Here is a 15,612-nt window from a genome sequence, read left to right on the forward strand (position 1 = left end):
TATATATTGCGAGATTATTGTCGTTTGTAATAGACTTTGCTTATCATAAAGATGTGTTTGTGAAGAGTCCTCTAAATTTGTCTTTTAAAGCTTCAGTTATCCATTGCCCTCGGGACATGCCAACTAGCCTTTAGCACCTGGCTATCCCTCAGAGTCTCTTTCCCAATCAGAGTGTTGTTTTAGTTGTCATAAGCTTTTGGCATGCAAGGCTGGTGCCCTCCCCCCTCCAAAATAAAAGAAAAAGGTGGACATAAGCAAAGCCTTCTACAGTTTTATTATTGGTGCTGCCTTATGTTTTCTCTACAGTCGTGAATGTATTACAGGACAAATTAATGATCAAAACAACTGCCTGCAGCCATTTGGTACAGAGTCTGTAGAATAGCAGAATAGAAATAAGCTTTCATCATTAATTATTTAGCACTACCTCTAGGAAATTATAAGGATACTTTAAGATGACCTGATTTCAGTAACGCAGCTCATAAATCATTGTTTTAGATGGAAAAATCAGAGCAAATATAATGTTTTAAAATTAATTTGCTCATCTTTAGAATGGGAATCGGAATCCCGAACAGAAAACTGAAAGTCACGGTTCTCTATCTTTGACTGTACATATAAAGATTTAAAAAGAGTAGACATAAATATTTCAGTGGCTTTAAAGTACTAAAACCACCGTGAACTTCTCCTTTCCAGCATATACTTCTCACTATCTATTATCTTGTCTGCCCAACATCTGCATGTCCTCCATGAGATGTACACCAGATTATTGTTGTGTTGCCCCTATACCATCTTATCTTCAAGCTTCTACATTAGTTTGCTTACATTTGACACAAACCTCTTCATCAGCCTACGCACTTGTTATTTGGATTCCTACAGTCTCCCATCCACCCCCCTTCCACCCCCTCAAAAAAAATCCCAGTGTAGCTTTTGCAATGGTGATTCTCAAATTAATTTATATGGAGCACAGGTGGTGCAGGGTTTAGAAATTGGCCAGATAACTTCAAACAGTAATATTCACCTACAAGGGTTTTCTAAACTCTGGCAGTCCAGATGTTGCTGAACTACAACTCCCATGATTCCCTAGCTATTTCATTCAAAGAATCAAAGAAGTTGTAATTTAGCAAAATCTAGAGGGCTAGAGTTTTCAGAATCCCAACCTAGACTTTTGAATGTCCTACAACACTGTTTTGTAGAACACTGCTTTGTGACTTAAAAGCTTCACAGGAACTGTTGTCTTTAATCCAGAACAATTTATCTCTGTACAGTTGGTTTTTAATGTAGTTGTTCTGGTGAGTATAGCAAGTCCCTGTCGGCATTTTCATGTAAAAGGGCAGTGTTTAAATTGCTGCCTAGGGACATCTCCAGTGGCAGTCAATCAGCATGGAGGAGCTGAACTTTCCCCATAGAGATGCATCTCTATGAGGAGATGCTGATAGGCCGGAAAGCATTGGATTGGCTGAGATCATCAATTCTGATAATGTCAGCCAAGGAGGTAGAGTGGGGGCAGGGCCTGCGCCGGCACACACATGCGTTGCTGGAATAAAAGTAAGAAAAATACTTGATTAACACTATAGGGTCAGAAATGCACATGTTCCTGACCCTATTATGGTCCTTTAACCTCTTAAGGACACATTACATGTGTGACATGTCATGATTTCCTTTTATTCCAGAAGTTTGGTCCTTAAGGGGTTAAAGCCGTAACTCATAACTGTTCCCAAACTTCTTCCCACCGTGATTGTATGCTATACCCCATAACTCTGCTTTGTAAAACAAAAACTCTCCTCTCCGCTGTGAGGATCTCTCTGGCTTTGAACGGTCATAATGCTGGTGGGCGAGATCCTGTTACGATGAGCTTTCTGGCCATATACTCTGTAGTAGAAAGGCCAAATCCCTTTGTTAAATGAATGTGGCAGCCCAGATGGCAAGTACGTGTGAGTAGACGTGTTGATTATGCATTTTGCCGTTATGTTAATTGCATCATATCTTTATTAGATTCTTTGCTTCTGCCCTGGTCTTTTCCTTCAACAGATAATTACAGCAAATGTGAAGAGTGATGCCATCCATTCTGTAACTGAAAAAAAGAAAATAATTTTCTGTTTCCAACGTCTTTAACTGCACAATGTTTCTTAAAGGGATCCTGTAGTGCCAGGAATACAAAGCTGTATTAGTGGCACTACCGATTCCTCTGCCTCCCCCTCCCTCATGCCCCCAGTTCCCCAGTAAATAAATGGTTAAAACCCCTTTATTTACTTACCTGAACCCAGTCTCCTCCTCCATCCCATGATGAGTGGGGTCTAATGCACATGCGCAGCAAATGCCGCACACGGGTTAGACCTCCCCATAGGAAAGCATTCACTCAATGCTTTTCTATTGGGAAAAATCTGACGCTGGAGGTCCTCATGCAGAGCGTGAGGATGTCCAGCATCAGATAACTGTCCAGAAGTCCATTACTTTCCAGAAGTGCCCCCAGTGGCTGTCTAGTAGACAGCCACAGAGGGCAGACTAATTGCAATGTTTTACATTGCAGCACTAAGTGCAATTATAAGAACACAGCACCCAGACAACTTCAATTAACTGAATTGGTCTGGGTGCCTATAGTGTCCCTTCAACTGGACATTCCATACTGGATCTTTTATTTTCTTTCTCTGATGCTTTTTTTTTATAGAGAAAATATTAAACATATTTGCATTGAGTACAAGCATTTGCTGGTGTTTCTACTTCTCAAGTAACCAGGAATTAATGCAGCTCAAGTAGTTTTTGAAAGTACGCTAAACTCATTTAAAAAAAAAAAAGGCAAACACTGTAAGGTTTGGAGAAAAAGAGAGTTGTGTATGAATAACTGTTATCAGAATGTTCAATTCTTGTACAAACAAAGATCAGCAGAGTGCTTTTTAATTAAAACAAAACATTTAAGCATCCAAAGAATTTGTAGCTCTACAACCACTAGCAAACTATATGTTACACTGATCTGTCGTATGATCTTATTTATTTGATCTAAACTTACAACATTTTCTTTCATCTGAGTTAGTCTTGGAGTAGCTTGCAAAATGTGGGAACAGGGGAGTCATTGAGGAAAAAGAGAAATGTTTAAATGCCCACACATGTTTATCTCGAGCAGGTGCGTTAAGACCCATACTGTGTTTGTCGGGCAGCAATCTCTGTGTCAGTACATGGTTAAACATTTGATCACAAACCGGCCATTTTTAATTTTGCTATATATTATTACAATTAATATAGCACCGATATATTTCACATGTGCATTTTACATTGATAGGAACGGGTAAAGAAGACCCTGCTCAAAAAAGCTTAGAATCTGAGAATTTGAGGTAGGTGGAAGTATATCGGTTGTCTTTCACAGGAACACTTACTGGTAAGGCTGAAAATTACATTACACTACAGTCAAAGAGTTCACTGGAAAATAGTATAATTTATCTTCAATTAAAGAGTGGGTTGAGAAAGGAGCACTCCAAGCACCATCCAACTTACCTGGGTCCCACCAGCAGCTCAGCCTGCTTGCGTATTCCTCTTTGCAGGCGAATATGGTTAGATTAGGAAATTGTTTGCCAACCTGGTCAATGCGCAGACACATCAGCCTTCCTGTAAATACCCAAGGTGGCTGGTCCAGGCCTGGAGGCCTTTGGAATTTTTGGCTACCAGCTTGTATACAAGCACACCCAGAGCCGAACTAGAAGAGACCCTTCCTGCTCCCTCACTTGTGCAGTTCTTTGTCAACAGCATTCCTCCATACCTCCTTCCATTTTATTCCACAAAAGAATCACATGAAGATGAAGCACACAACCTCTAGATTCTAGTGAACAGGGAGGATATGCTGCACTGCACCCCACACCAGCCTTCCAGTGTTTTATATCAAAGAAAATATTGTAACTAAGAAATATATATTTGTCTTGAAAAGTAATAAAAGTAAATATGCATTAATATTTTATACACTAGACAGGATATTATTATTTGTAATATCACATAGTGCCAAGTATATGTATGATGTATAATATTTATTATAATGACACAAGATAATACAAAGAAATCAAAAATTCCACCATGTGATCCTAATGTAATGGCTACAAATATATACAGATACAATTTGTGCAAAACAGATGGTAAATTACCCTTATAACGTAGAATGTATGCAATTTATATTGTTCAGTGGAATACTGTCAACCACTACAACTTGTGGTTATGGTGGATTTATTTTTTAATTTTTTGGTGCGGTTATCTCATTTTTCAAACAGTGTGACAAAATGTCCTTATTAAAATTAAAGGGAAACTCCAGTGCCAGAAAAACGATCCGTTTTTCTGGCACTGGAGGGTCCCTCTCCCTCCCACCCCCCAATCCCCGGTTACTGAAGGGGTGAAAACCCCTTCAGTGACTTACCTGGGACAGCGGCGATGTCCCTCGCCTCTGTCTCCGCCTCCGCGACGCTCCTCCTGGTGATTACGTCGGCCGGTGGGCGAGACTAATCTCGCCCACCGGCCGAGGAGACCTAGTGCGCATGCGCGGAAATGCCGTGCATGCGCATTACGTCTCCCCATAGGAAAGCATTGAAAAAACATTTCAATGCTTTCCTATGTGGAATAGAGCGCCGCTGGAGGTCCTCACACAGCGTGAGGACGTCCAGCGACGCTCTAGCACAGGAAACCTGTGCTAGAAACTAGGAAGTGACCTCTAGTGGCTGTCTAATAGACAGCCACTAGAGGTGGAGTTAACCCTGCAATGTAATTATTGCAGTTTATGAAAAACTGCAATAATTACACTTGCAGGGTTAAGGGTAGTGGGAGTTGGCACCCAGACCACTCCAATGAGCAGAAGTGGTCTGGGTGCCTACAGTGTCCCTTTAAACTTGGTGTAAGAGGGTTTTCTTTGAGGCAATACTGAAAGATTGATATTTGTAATGGTATTTTCACTCTTTAATAGGTTGATATTATTATTAATATTATTTATATAGCGCCATCAGATTCCGTAGCGCTGTACAAAGGGTGGACTAACAGACATGTAATTGTAACCAGACAACTCGACGTACAGGAACAGAGAGGTGGAGGGCCCTGCTCAATGAGCTTACATTCTAGAGGATAGATATATATATTTTTTTTATTTATTTAATCTAACTGCCCTCTTTTCCACATCACTTTTTTAGACCTATAGTCAAACTAATCTAATTTCCAGTACTTCATTTTTATATAGTGATGATGTAGTTACATGTCAGACCGAGAGACCCAGAAACCCCTAACCTGGTTTTAATATTTTATACACCTATCCCGGAGGCTGTAGGAAACCGTTACGGTAACAGTCCCTTTCACAGTTTCTGGTTAATATGTTCCGTACACATCTTTGCAGTGGGCTGTCTGTAAATAATAGCAGGTGATTTATCACGGTCTTTCAGGATAGATACAGCTTAGCGGCAAGATTGTCATTTTAAATAAGAGCATTCAGTGTTAGAAATGCAAGTCGTCTTTTTTTTTTTGCATCCAACAATTTCATGCAATTTAAAGACTGCCTTTTATTGAAAAAGCTTTTGAAATCTTTGTGCGGGCAAAAATGTTAATGATTGCATGGCATGTTGTTATATTTGCAATTTCCAGTTATTAAAGTATATATTCATCTCCACAGTATTTTGAACATGGATTGTAATACTCTTAAGTCGGATTACATTCAATGTTCATATTGTACTCTTTGAAGTGCCTCAGCGGGGTGGCCTGATTAAAAATGAATAAATTATAGAGTGGGACACAGACTTTACCCATAATATTGTCAGTCCATAGACTTTGGATACACTAAAATGTAACTGCGGCAATTGCTCCCGGAATGATGATTGATTGTGTTTTAATTTTTAGGGTGGGCTAGTCACTTTCCTATATCCTGGACCTAACGGTTTACCATACTATTAACTCTTTCAATGGATTTTAACAATCCAAATACATATTATACTTATCAAAGCACCATGACCACTCAGCACGCTGTAGTAGTTATAGTGCGAGGATTGCCGTAGCGCTCTCCCACGGTAAGTAGTCAAACCATTTGTAAACCGTTTGACAACCTACCTGGGGTCACCTATGTGCTGTTCACCTCCTCCAGGTAAGCACCGCGGTGGCACACCTCTGGATGCTGTGACCATCATCTGTCGGACCCCAAGTAAGTTGTTAAACTGTTTCCAAGTTGTTTGACAATTAACCACGGGATGGTGCTATGACACTCCCGGCACCACAGCTTGCTGTAGTGGTTATGGTGCTCAGAGTGTTACTTTAAAGCATGAAGCAGCCATCTTAAACCCCTATCACTGTGTAGATCATGGGAAGGGCTCTCTTTATCTTTTGTATTGGTCTTTGTGTATTGTATGGTCTTTTTCCCAAATTGTACAGCGCTCTGGAATATGTTGTTGCTTTATAAACGACATTAATAATAATCATCATCATCATTTGTATTCTTCTTACCCTATGGATCGAATTGGCTCTTGCAGTTTTAGAAGACGTAATGGGTATAAAAGATGTCTCTTACGGACATGAAAGCAATTTATGTATACTTATGTCACTCCCACATACCACACAATATGACTTTTTTTAAGCAAAGTAATTCTGTATCTAAAACCAAGCTATGAGCTGTTTCTAATTCGACTTACCAAGTGTCTAGTATCAATTTCGGATTTACACTAGAACATTATCATATATTCTTTTCACATAACCACAGAGGATGATGGGAATTGGAAGCAGAGCCTGTAGGTCTGTAAGCTGCTCAAACCTCGGTGTGTGTGTGTGTGTGTGTGTCCTTCTACACTGCTATTCAATTATTGGAAGGAAAATCTATGTATCGTGTACAAATGTTTAATCCATTTATAATGTGGGTATAGAATTCTGTTTATGTATTGACAGAATAAAATGGTATATTTTGCTTTTATCTGTTGGTTATAGAAATATAGCTGCCAATAGTGTTACTGACCTCCTGTTATTGTGTTTTTGTAGGTGCCTGCAGATGGAAATGCCGGATTATTGGCAGAGCCACAAATTGCCATGTTTTGCGGTAAACTCAACATGCACATGAATGTCCAGAATGGAAAGTGGGAAACTGATGCTTCTGGGACTAAAAGCTGCATTGGGACCAAGGAGGGCATCCTTCAGTACTGTCAGGAGGTAAGTGATCATGGTGCTTTGTGTTCATCCAGTGTGTAACAGAGAATTGACTGGGCAAGGGAAGCATTATCTCATCAATAGAGGAAATGCTAGATTCTTTTTGTGATGAAACCGGCCCTGTCTGTGCAATAGAAACAGCTCTGCGGGGTGTAGTGGTTCATCCAGAGGGCAGTGCGGACCACACAAGGTCGTGCTTTTGAGAGGAGAACAAAGGTGGCATCACCTTCTGGAAGGATAGATGTGAGTTAGTGCTGGTGAAATTACAGAAGGGATTCTCAAATATTTATCAGAGAAAGGTAGACAAGGTTAAAGTCCAGGAAATTGTCCAGATCAAGACAGTTTTTAGCTTTTCCCCTTTTTATTTTGTTAGCGAAGACTGATTGTTTATTACAATCCTTTTTTTTTTTTTTTCTCTCTCCTCTGTTTCTCAAAACTTATTATCAGCATAGAACTATACATATTAAAAAATTAATTGCCATTGCAAGCCATAGTAAATTCTCCAGGGGTGAATTATTCACCATTTTAAATGTTTTTTATTATTTTGTCTTGACTTTTACAGGAGCACTCTAATGTTAGAAAGTCACACATGTATTTCTAACTTTTGTGTTCTCCTACCTTTTTAGATCTATGTGCCAACCCCCTACCCCACATAAAAGTTAAATAAAAAGGTGCATTCGCCTTTATTTCCTCCTCTCCTGGCTGCGAACATCATCACAGACCACCCAGTGAGGGTTAAGTAATGTCATTTTATTTGTCCCTTTCAATTTAACACTCCGACAAAAGCAAATATCTTTTGCAAGATTGCTCTCTACCTGTTTGCCCCAGCCTGCAATAAACTTCTCTCCCAGAAAGCTCTGTAGGGTGTATTGTGCATTCACAACAGACGATAATTGCTCGGTATGAAGGTGAGAAGAAATCAAACAAAACGTTGTTTGGAACACGCAATATCCTATGCCATTTCCACAATACTCCGTTACAATCTGCTCTCCAGATACAATTACAGGGGAGTTTTATTTATTTTCTGACTACACCTATATCCTTCCTGTAAAGAATAATGGAGGCCCCATAGCATTCTCCGCTCTCTGTCCTTACTGTCTCTCGATTGTTTTGTTATTGCAGTTCTATCATCTAAATGCAGTGACTGGAACAATGTGATCCGTGCCAGGGCCTGCTTTTGGATTGAGTAGAACAATATGGTTGGTGCCAGGGTACGATGACTGTACACGCTGGGGAATGAAAACAAACTTTAAAACACTGTGTACATATGAATATCTTTGATTAAAATTTTAAAGGTTATCATCCCCAGGTTTTACTTGTATCTTGTTTCAATGTACATGTGAGTACAAGAAAAAAACACTGTATTTGCATTTAAATCATCTGACCTCTTCATTTGCTGTGCTCTACCATATTAACAGGTGCCATAGTCTCCCTATTTAAGATAGACTGTCAATATTCTTATAAACGTATTTAATTATTATTGGGGTAGGCGTGTCTGTGAGCCTTCTTACCTTTAGAGGTTAAAAAAGATTTGGCAACGGCTTAACCCCGAGCTCGAGGCTCGGTTGCTCCTGCCTCACAGCTTCCGTTCTTCTCCGTGCATAGAGTGTGTGTGTGTGTGTGTATATATACACACACACACACAAACACACACACACACACCCTGTCCTGCTTGCCTCTGACATCTGTCAAGAAAAATATCAAAAGAAAGATGAAATAATCCAACAAAGGGAATCTTGATTACGAATTAATGCTACCTTCTATAATTAGGCTACACATTTTAAAACATTAAAATTTATTTAATTTGTGCCTCTCGTCAAGAAATGACAGTGTCTATGAACAGAAAATAACAATTACAGATCTGATTATTAGCATAGCTGTTACCCCAAATAAGAGTTCCAAACATGCAGCTGTTCACCCCAACTGCCTGTAAATGATCTCATATCTTATAATGATCTTCCACTCCCATTGCATTTATCTACCCCTTCTGAAAAGCCTGAGTTTAAAGTGAACCTTTTTAACTCTGTCTAATCCTTTTACTTTGGCATGTTCAGTATCCATATAAACCTATTTTCACCAACCTAGTATGCATCATCTTCATCTTTGTGCGTATTTCCTCCAGCCCAGTAGATCAAGTGCCACCATCAGTCCAGCTTCTTGTGTGGCAGCCTTCTCTCCAACACTGCTCCTCTTTGGGAAATATTGGAAAGCCTGGCACAGCATATTATTATTATTATTTTATTTATATAGCGCCAGCAAATTCCGTACCGCCTTACAATGGGGCATATTGATGGAATGAGGGAAGGTACCCAATGACATAACGTTCAAAGCACCATCACAGGTCCCCTATAAGAGCAGTGGTTACCATTTACATATGGTATATTTTCCAAAGATATCGTTCTCGAGTTTTGGATATATAAGCTGGCTGTTTGGATTTCTGAAGCCACTATTTTTGGTATCAAATTTCACACCTGAGTACAAGAAGAAATTAATTTCCATGTTTGAGTAGCACCACTCCGTCAATGAACAGATGAATGTAATTGACAGATAAATGGAGCTGCAGCAAGTGAAAGGGTTTTACCTAGAATGCTTGCTCTCTTCACTCCCAACTGGGGCTCTCGGTTTTGTTATCCCAGTACAGTCCAATTCCAATGTATGAATACCAGAGTGAAACTTCATTCATCATCTTGGCAGCTGCAGAAGGATTGGTCTCCTTTTAGAAAGATAGGGCTGCACCCATAGACTCCACTACAATAAGCTGCCGTAGTTATGGTGGTAACGTCCTGTGTAGGGCGTTTGACTAGAATTAACATTTATTTTTGAAATGTAATGATTTCATAACATAGTGTTGCGTATGATATTAATATGATCTATATTTTAAATTCATTGAGAACATTGGCCTCCAGAGACTTTATACATGTTGTAGTTTCTGGGAGAGTCCAATATTTCATGCCGTATATCAGTAGTTGGCAGGATATGACACTCAAGGTTTACAGACTCAGACTGGCTGAGGAAACCTGAGGATCTCTCATGCTGCTGGGGTCCCAGTAAGACTTCTTCAGACCCAACTGAATGATTGCAGCAGGTGGTGAGGAGCAGTCATCAGTGTATTAATTGCAATGCTTTGAGAGAGCGATCACAATGAAGGAGGACAACTCGCAGCATCCACTGCAGCCCTTGACCTGTACATGGCCAGCCCTAGCCCGACTGGACTCCAGGGAAGCCACCATCACAACCAGACATACACATACAGCTGCAGAAGAAGCCTCCCACATACACAAATAATGGAAATAGCACACACAAACATGCAAACTTCCACAACAAACACAACACAACTGACATACATATACACAATCCCACAAGAAACCTCCCCACGCCATACCCCAAGCAGTCCCACACATACACATAGCACCACACACAATACGGCATACCACCTGCACACACAATCCCAAAAGCAGCCTCGCCATACGCAACCCACCCTCACTCACACATACACAGCCCACATACATATGTATCACACACAATACCACAAACTTGTACTCAAAATAATATAATCCACTGCAGAATACGGAAACATAAACACGTTAGTCTAAAAAAATCCGTATCAACACACCAATTGACTTCAACATCTTCTTTTGACCCCAAGCTGCTTTCCTCTGCCATATATATCCTACTTCTGTGTATTGTTTCTATTTACAATACTTCATGGCATTGACCAGTTATTATTAAAGAGCTGTTCTTGTTGTCATCATCTAGTCTATGCTGGTCACTCTTTCCCAGATCCAGTTTTTGTTGACACAGTGGAATAGATTGCTCTGAACAGCAATAATTTTCTCATGCCGCAAATCTGTTCCTATTTAAAACGGAGTCCATTGTAATTGTCTTTTGAAATCAGACTGAACCATCAGTTTTAATTATATTCAAACATTCTAAGCACACTTTGTTCTTGTAAGACATCAAAGAGTATCACGTTTATTTCAGGCAAAATTTTCCCAGTTGTGTAAGGCGAGAAGAAATCTTAACCTGTACCTTGCATTATGTGCATAACACACATCCATTTCAGAAAGATATGGAAGGCTCCAGGTGATTGGTTGAATTACACTTTCTTATTCTGTTCTGTAGATTCTTATATATTTAGAAAGTGTCACCATATTCAGAGTGGCTTCAAATTGGTGAATCTAAGTATTCCATTATCTATGACGTACCAAATATGGCATAAAGGAGAGGCCTCTGCTGTTGCAAGCTTGCTGTCTAAAGAACATTTGGTGTGATTGCGCAAAATGTAAACGGCAATGTATCCAAAAGAAGTTACGGGTGGGAGGTCTGTCAAGGCAAAGTAGGTACTGTTCCAAGTCCTTACATTACGTACATGATCACAAAGCAGAATCAATGCTTTCCTATGGGGATTTTGAAAACACTGGACATCCTCATGCACAACGTCCAACATTGTTTCACGGAGTTTAAAATGCAGAAAGCGGCTTCAGTGGGTGTCTTAACCCATCAATATAAACATTGCAGTCTCTCTGAATCAGATCTTGTGTAGCTGCCGAACATATGTTAATCTGCTGTTCATTACAATGTAATTAAACATATCTAAAGATGCCAATCGGTCAATCTGATCTTCAGAGCATCAAAAAAAACACTTTGTGACTGTTGACATTGCTGCTTGATTTGCGGTGGCTTTGGGGGTTCAACCAATGTGAAATGTATTTACCTGATTCTCTCCCCTCCCCAACCCCACACATTCACAGGCAGGGCCGCCATCAGGGGGTGACAACCATGACGGTTGTTATGGGCCCGGCAGCCCCGGGCCCCACGTGGAGCACCAAAATTGCCGCAGGTGCATCTGCACTGGGGCCCATCAGGTGGCCCAAGCATTTAGGGCCACCCGATGAGCCCTATATCTTCAGGGGCCTGGTCGGCGCTGCGGCCATGTGATAGCACGACCGGACCCCTTTAAAAAAAAAACGCAGCTGCACTGCAAGTGCTGCTGGGTGGAAGTGACGGCCGGTCACTTCCTCCCAGCTTACTCCATGCGGGGGGAGAGACAGCCGAGGAGAGGAGAGGCATCCGCTCCCATCATCCCCAGCCACCCTCCTGCAACTTAAAGGTAAGGAAGTGGAGGGTGGGTGATAAATGAGGTGTGTGTGTGTATATCTGTTTGTGTGTGTGTGTGTGTGTGTGTGTATGTATCAGTATGTATGTGTGTATGTATATCAGCATGCATGTATGTCTGTGTGTATGTATGTATCTATCTATCTATCAGTATGTGTGTATGTCAGTAAGTCAAATTATTATTTTTCTTTTAAGGAGAGTGGAGGGGGTTGTTACAAAAGGCTTCAGTTCAAGGAGGGCTTGACAGCCAAGACCTTTTAGGAAGTTGAAAGGTTGCTTTGCCTTTTAGATTCAATAAACCTGCCTGTGGCTTGAACACTGTGAGTACCTGTAGATTTTTTCTGTTCTCTAATATACATATTCTGGATTTGCTAGTCCTGCTTCAGTGCACCTGGTATCACGTGTGAGTGTGGTTCCTTTTCTTTTGCTTAAGGGAATTCTTCTTGTCGTACGAGTGAGACTATATTTGGCAAAATGTAGTAGAGGAGCTCCAAGCAGCTTGCAGTGGTGCATTTTACAATCTCCTATTATTTATTTATTTATTACTGGTATTTATAAAGCGCCAACAGATTCCACAGCGCTGTACAATTAGTGGAGAACATACAATATACACACACAAATACAAAAGGTAGAGAGGGCCCTGCCCATAAGCTGAAATCTAGCCATTGAAGCTCTTTTATACAAAGTGCTTAGCTAGATTGCCCGTGAGCTTACAATCTAAAGGATACAGTGGGGATTTGAGACACGAGGCTGCAGGGGAAATTTGGAAGTGATGGCTAAAAGAAGTTCACAGAGAATTGCAGCTATTGGTAAAATGTAAAGGGAATGAAGAGGTAATTGAGTGAGAATCTCAAACAGCTGGAGGAGCATGCTATATATTCAGGGGGAACCTGGGTGGGTGGCTAGTGCTGAGGAAAAACGCAGAGCTCCTGTATTGTTGGTTTTGGGAGTGTTAGGTGAGGTCTGGGAGTTATGGGAGTTCGTGCAGGATATTAAATGCAGTGCTCCTGTATGGTGAGGCCTGGGAGTTGTGGGAGTTCGTGCAGGATATTAAATGCAGTGCTCCTGTATTGTTGGTTCTGGGAGTTGTGGGAGTTTGTGCAGGATGTTTAATGCAGAGCTCCTGTATTGTTGGTTCTGGGAGTGTAAGGTGAGGCCGTATTAGCTGGGGGAGCAGACATCTTTGGGCGTGATATGCACTAGTTACCTGTAGCAACATGTTCTGTAGAGCTCATGCATCAGAAAACATCAGATGAAACTGGCATGAGCTGGAGGCTGTGCTGGATAATATGATGAGGACAGACATTCAAGTTAACATGTCTTTATTCCTGGGTTCCATCATGTAATCCAACAGTCACTTGTGATATCCCAGAAGTGACTATTCTACTTAAGGAACATACAGTTTCTATGACTATTTAAAAAGTACATTACGGCTCAGTTTAGCAAATCTACGTTTTTAGACGTCATTTTAAAATAAGTATATTCTGAAGAGCATTATTTCCACTTGGACAGACTTCAACCTTGACTTAGTTACTCAACAATACTGGAAAATAACTAATCAAAGTTATTTTATGCAGACATACAAAAGTATTTGATCTAGTGCTAGATATTCTTCCTTGTTGGAAGTGAGCTGTGGACGAGTGGAAATGTTTAGTCCTGCAAAATACGCCATTCATTCGCCTTCGTTTCGCTACATGCCAGTTCCCTTTACACTTGATTTGGTTTTCTTCGGAACCTGAGAACTTTGTATATTCCTCACTTAGAATGCTTTCTGGCAATCTCGATTGACATTTATTCCATTGCATCATGGATCCTGCTTCCCCCCTCTCCCTCCCCATTCTTTTAAAACTGCAAACCTGCCAAACTCATTGACCTTTAATATACCCAGAGTTTGGCATTAGTAACACTGGGGATAAAAGGAAATGAATAGAACAGACCAGGTACATTTGAGATGAATTCCTTGCAATGTTCCAACTATAATACATCTCAAAGAACAATTGGCACAATGGCCCCACTGATGCTTATTAAAAGGGTAGGCTGTAGTGTGCTCAATTTTATCATTTGTAGATCACCACTGTTAAATGGTGACTTATTGGGTGGAAGATGTTCTTATTATGCTTAAAGTGACCCAGGCCACTTTGTCTCCATGAATTGATCTGGGTGCAGTGATCCTTTAGTTATTACTCTAAGGAACTACCATGTTTATATTGCAGGATTAAATCTACCTCTAGTGACTTTCAGGTAGACAGCACTGACTGAGTCATATCTTGTCATGCGACACAGAAGACCCCCATTAGAAAGTGTTGATTTGATGCTTTCCTATGTGAATTCGTAGATGCAACCAACTATGGAGGAGGCAATGCCTCTTCAATGATGTCGCAGGAGATGTAATGCTGAGAGAGCCTCTGCGCTGGAGGAGGGCAAGTAAAAAATTTCATCTAAGAATTTGTATTGAAAGCTCTGTGAGGGAGACCTATCTCACTAGGGTCAGGGAGACTAAATCTTTGGAATATCGATTTGTGATTCTTAACTGCATCTTCCACAATAACTGGAAAGTAGCGTTCTCATGCTGTAACTTGGTGGAAATTAATCTCGATCAAAGCTAAATAACTGAGCTGAATGCTGATGACTTGATAGATTTCCCACACTGATTGCTTGAAGTCCTGAAGCTTCCCTGGATGCAGGGTATTTGTAAAGCTAGTAGAAATGTAACCCCTACAAGTGAATGGAAGCGATGAAAGGGAGTTGTTTTTTTTTAGGAACATGCCATGTGTCTGTGGTGGCAAGGAACTTGTACATCTTGCTTGTACCGCAGGGTCTGAAATTTTGCATCAAGATTGATATATATATATAGATGGTTTAGAGTGCTTTTGGTTCCAACACCTTCGTGTATCCATAATGCAAAAGGATAATCTCACTTTGCCTAGGGAAATTTCATCTATAGCTCAATGGAAAGTTCTGAAATGATCAATCTGCCCTTACAGGTCGGATCAATCTGATTTACCATCTTGAGATCTGAGCAGGAACCCACTAAAGGGCAAACTTTCAATTATTTTCTTTTCAGTGAATGGAATTGGTTCTGTTTTGTTTGGAGCAGCAACTTACTCTTCCCGTGATTTCTATCCCATTTGATAAATTCGCAAAGCAAACCCCTGAAATGTCTCCTACTTTGAAGCCATATGAGCGTGAGGACGTCCAGTGTCAGGCAACTTTTTTCATACTGTTTTCTAAATTAACTTAAGTTTCTATGAAAATTTAAGTTTTTGTTTTTTTGCAGCCCACATAGACTTAAACCTTGTTTACTTGGCCGGTGTTAGCCTTTGAGTTTGACATGCTCGGACTACAGCAATCACACTGAGCAAATTT

At 40.5% G+C, this 15,612-nt stretch overlaps 1 protein-coding gene across 4 annotated transcripts in view; it reads left to right on the forward strand.

Annotated features, from left to right (window-relative positions):
- APP (amyloid beta precursor protein) overlaps positions 1-15,612 on the forward strand; it is a 185,391-nt gene that overhangs the window by 64,639 nt on the left and 105,140 nt on the right. For all 4 annotated transcript variants that reach the window (XM_063448265.1, XM_063448275.1, XM_063448291.1 and 1 more), the window contains exon 2: positions 6,967-7,134. In XM_063448265.1, coding sequence (XP_063304335.1) covers positions 6,967-7,134 — 168 coding nt within the window. The remainder of the gene's footprint in view (positions 1-6,966; positions 7,135-15,612) is intronic.

The sequence above is a fragment of the Pelobates fuscus genome, chromosome 1, assembly GCF_036172605.1.
Source record: "Pelobates fuscus isolate aPelFus1 chromosome 1, aPelFus1.pri, whole genome shotgun sequence".
Taxonomy (NCBI): domain Eukaryota; kingdom Metazoa; phylum Chordata; class Amphibia; order Anura; family Pelobatidae; genus Pelobates; species Pelobates fuscus.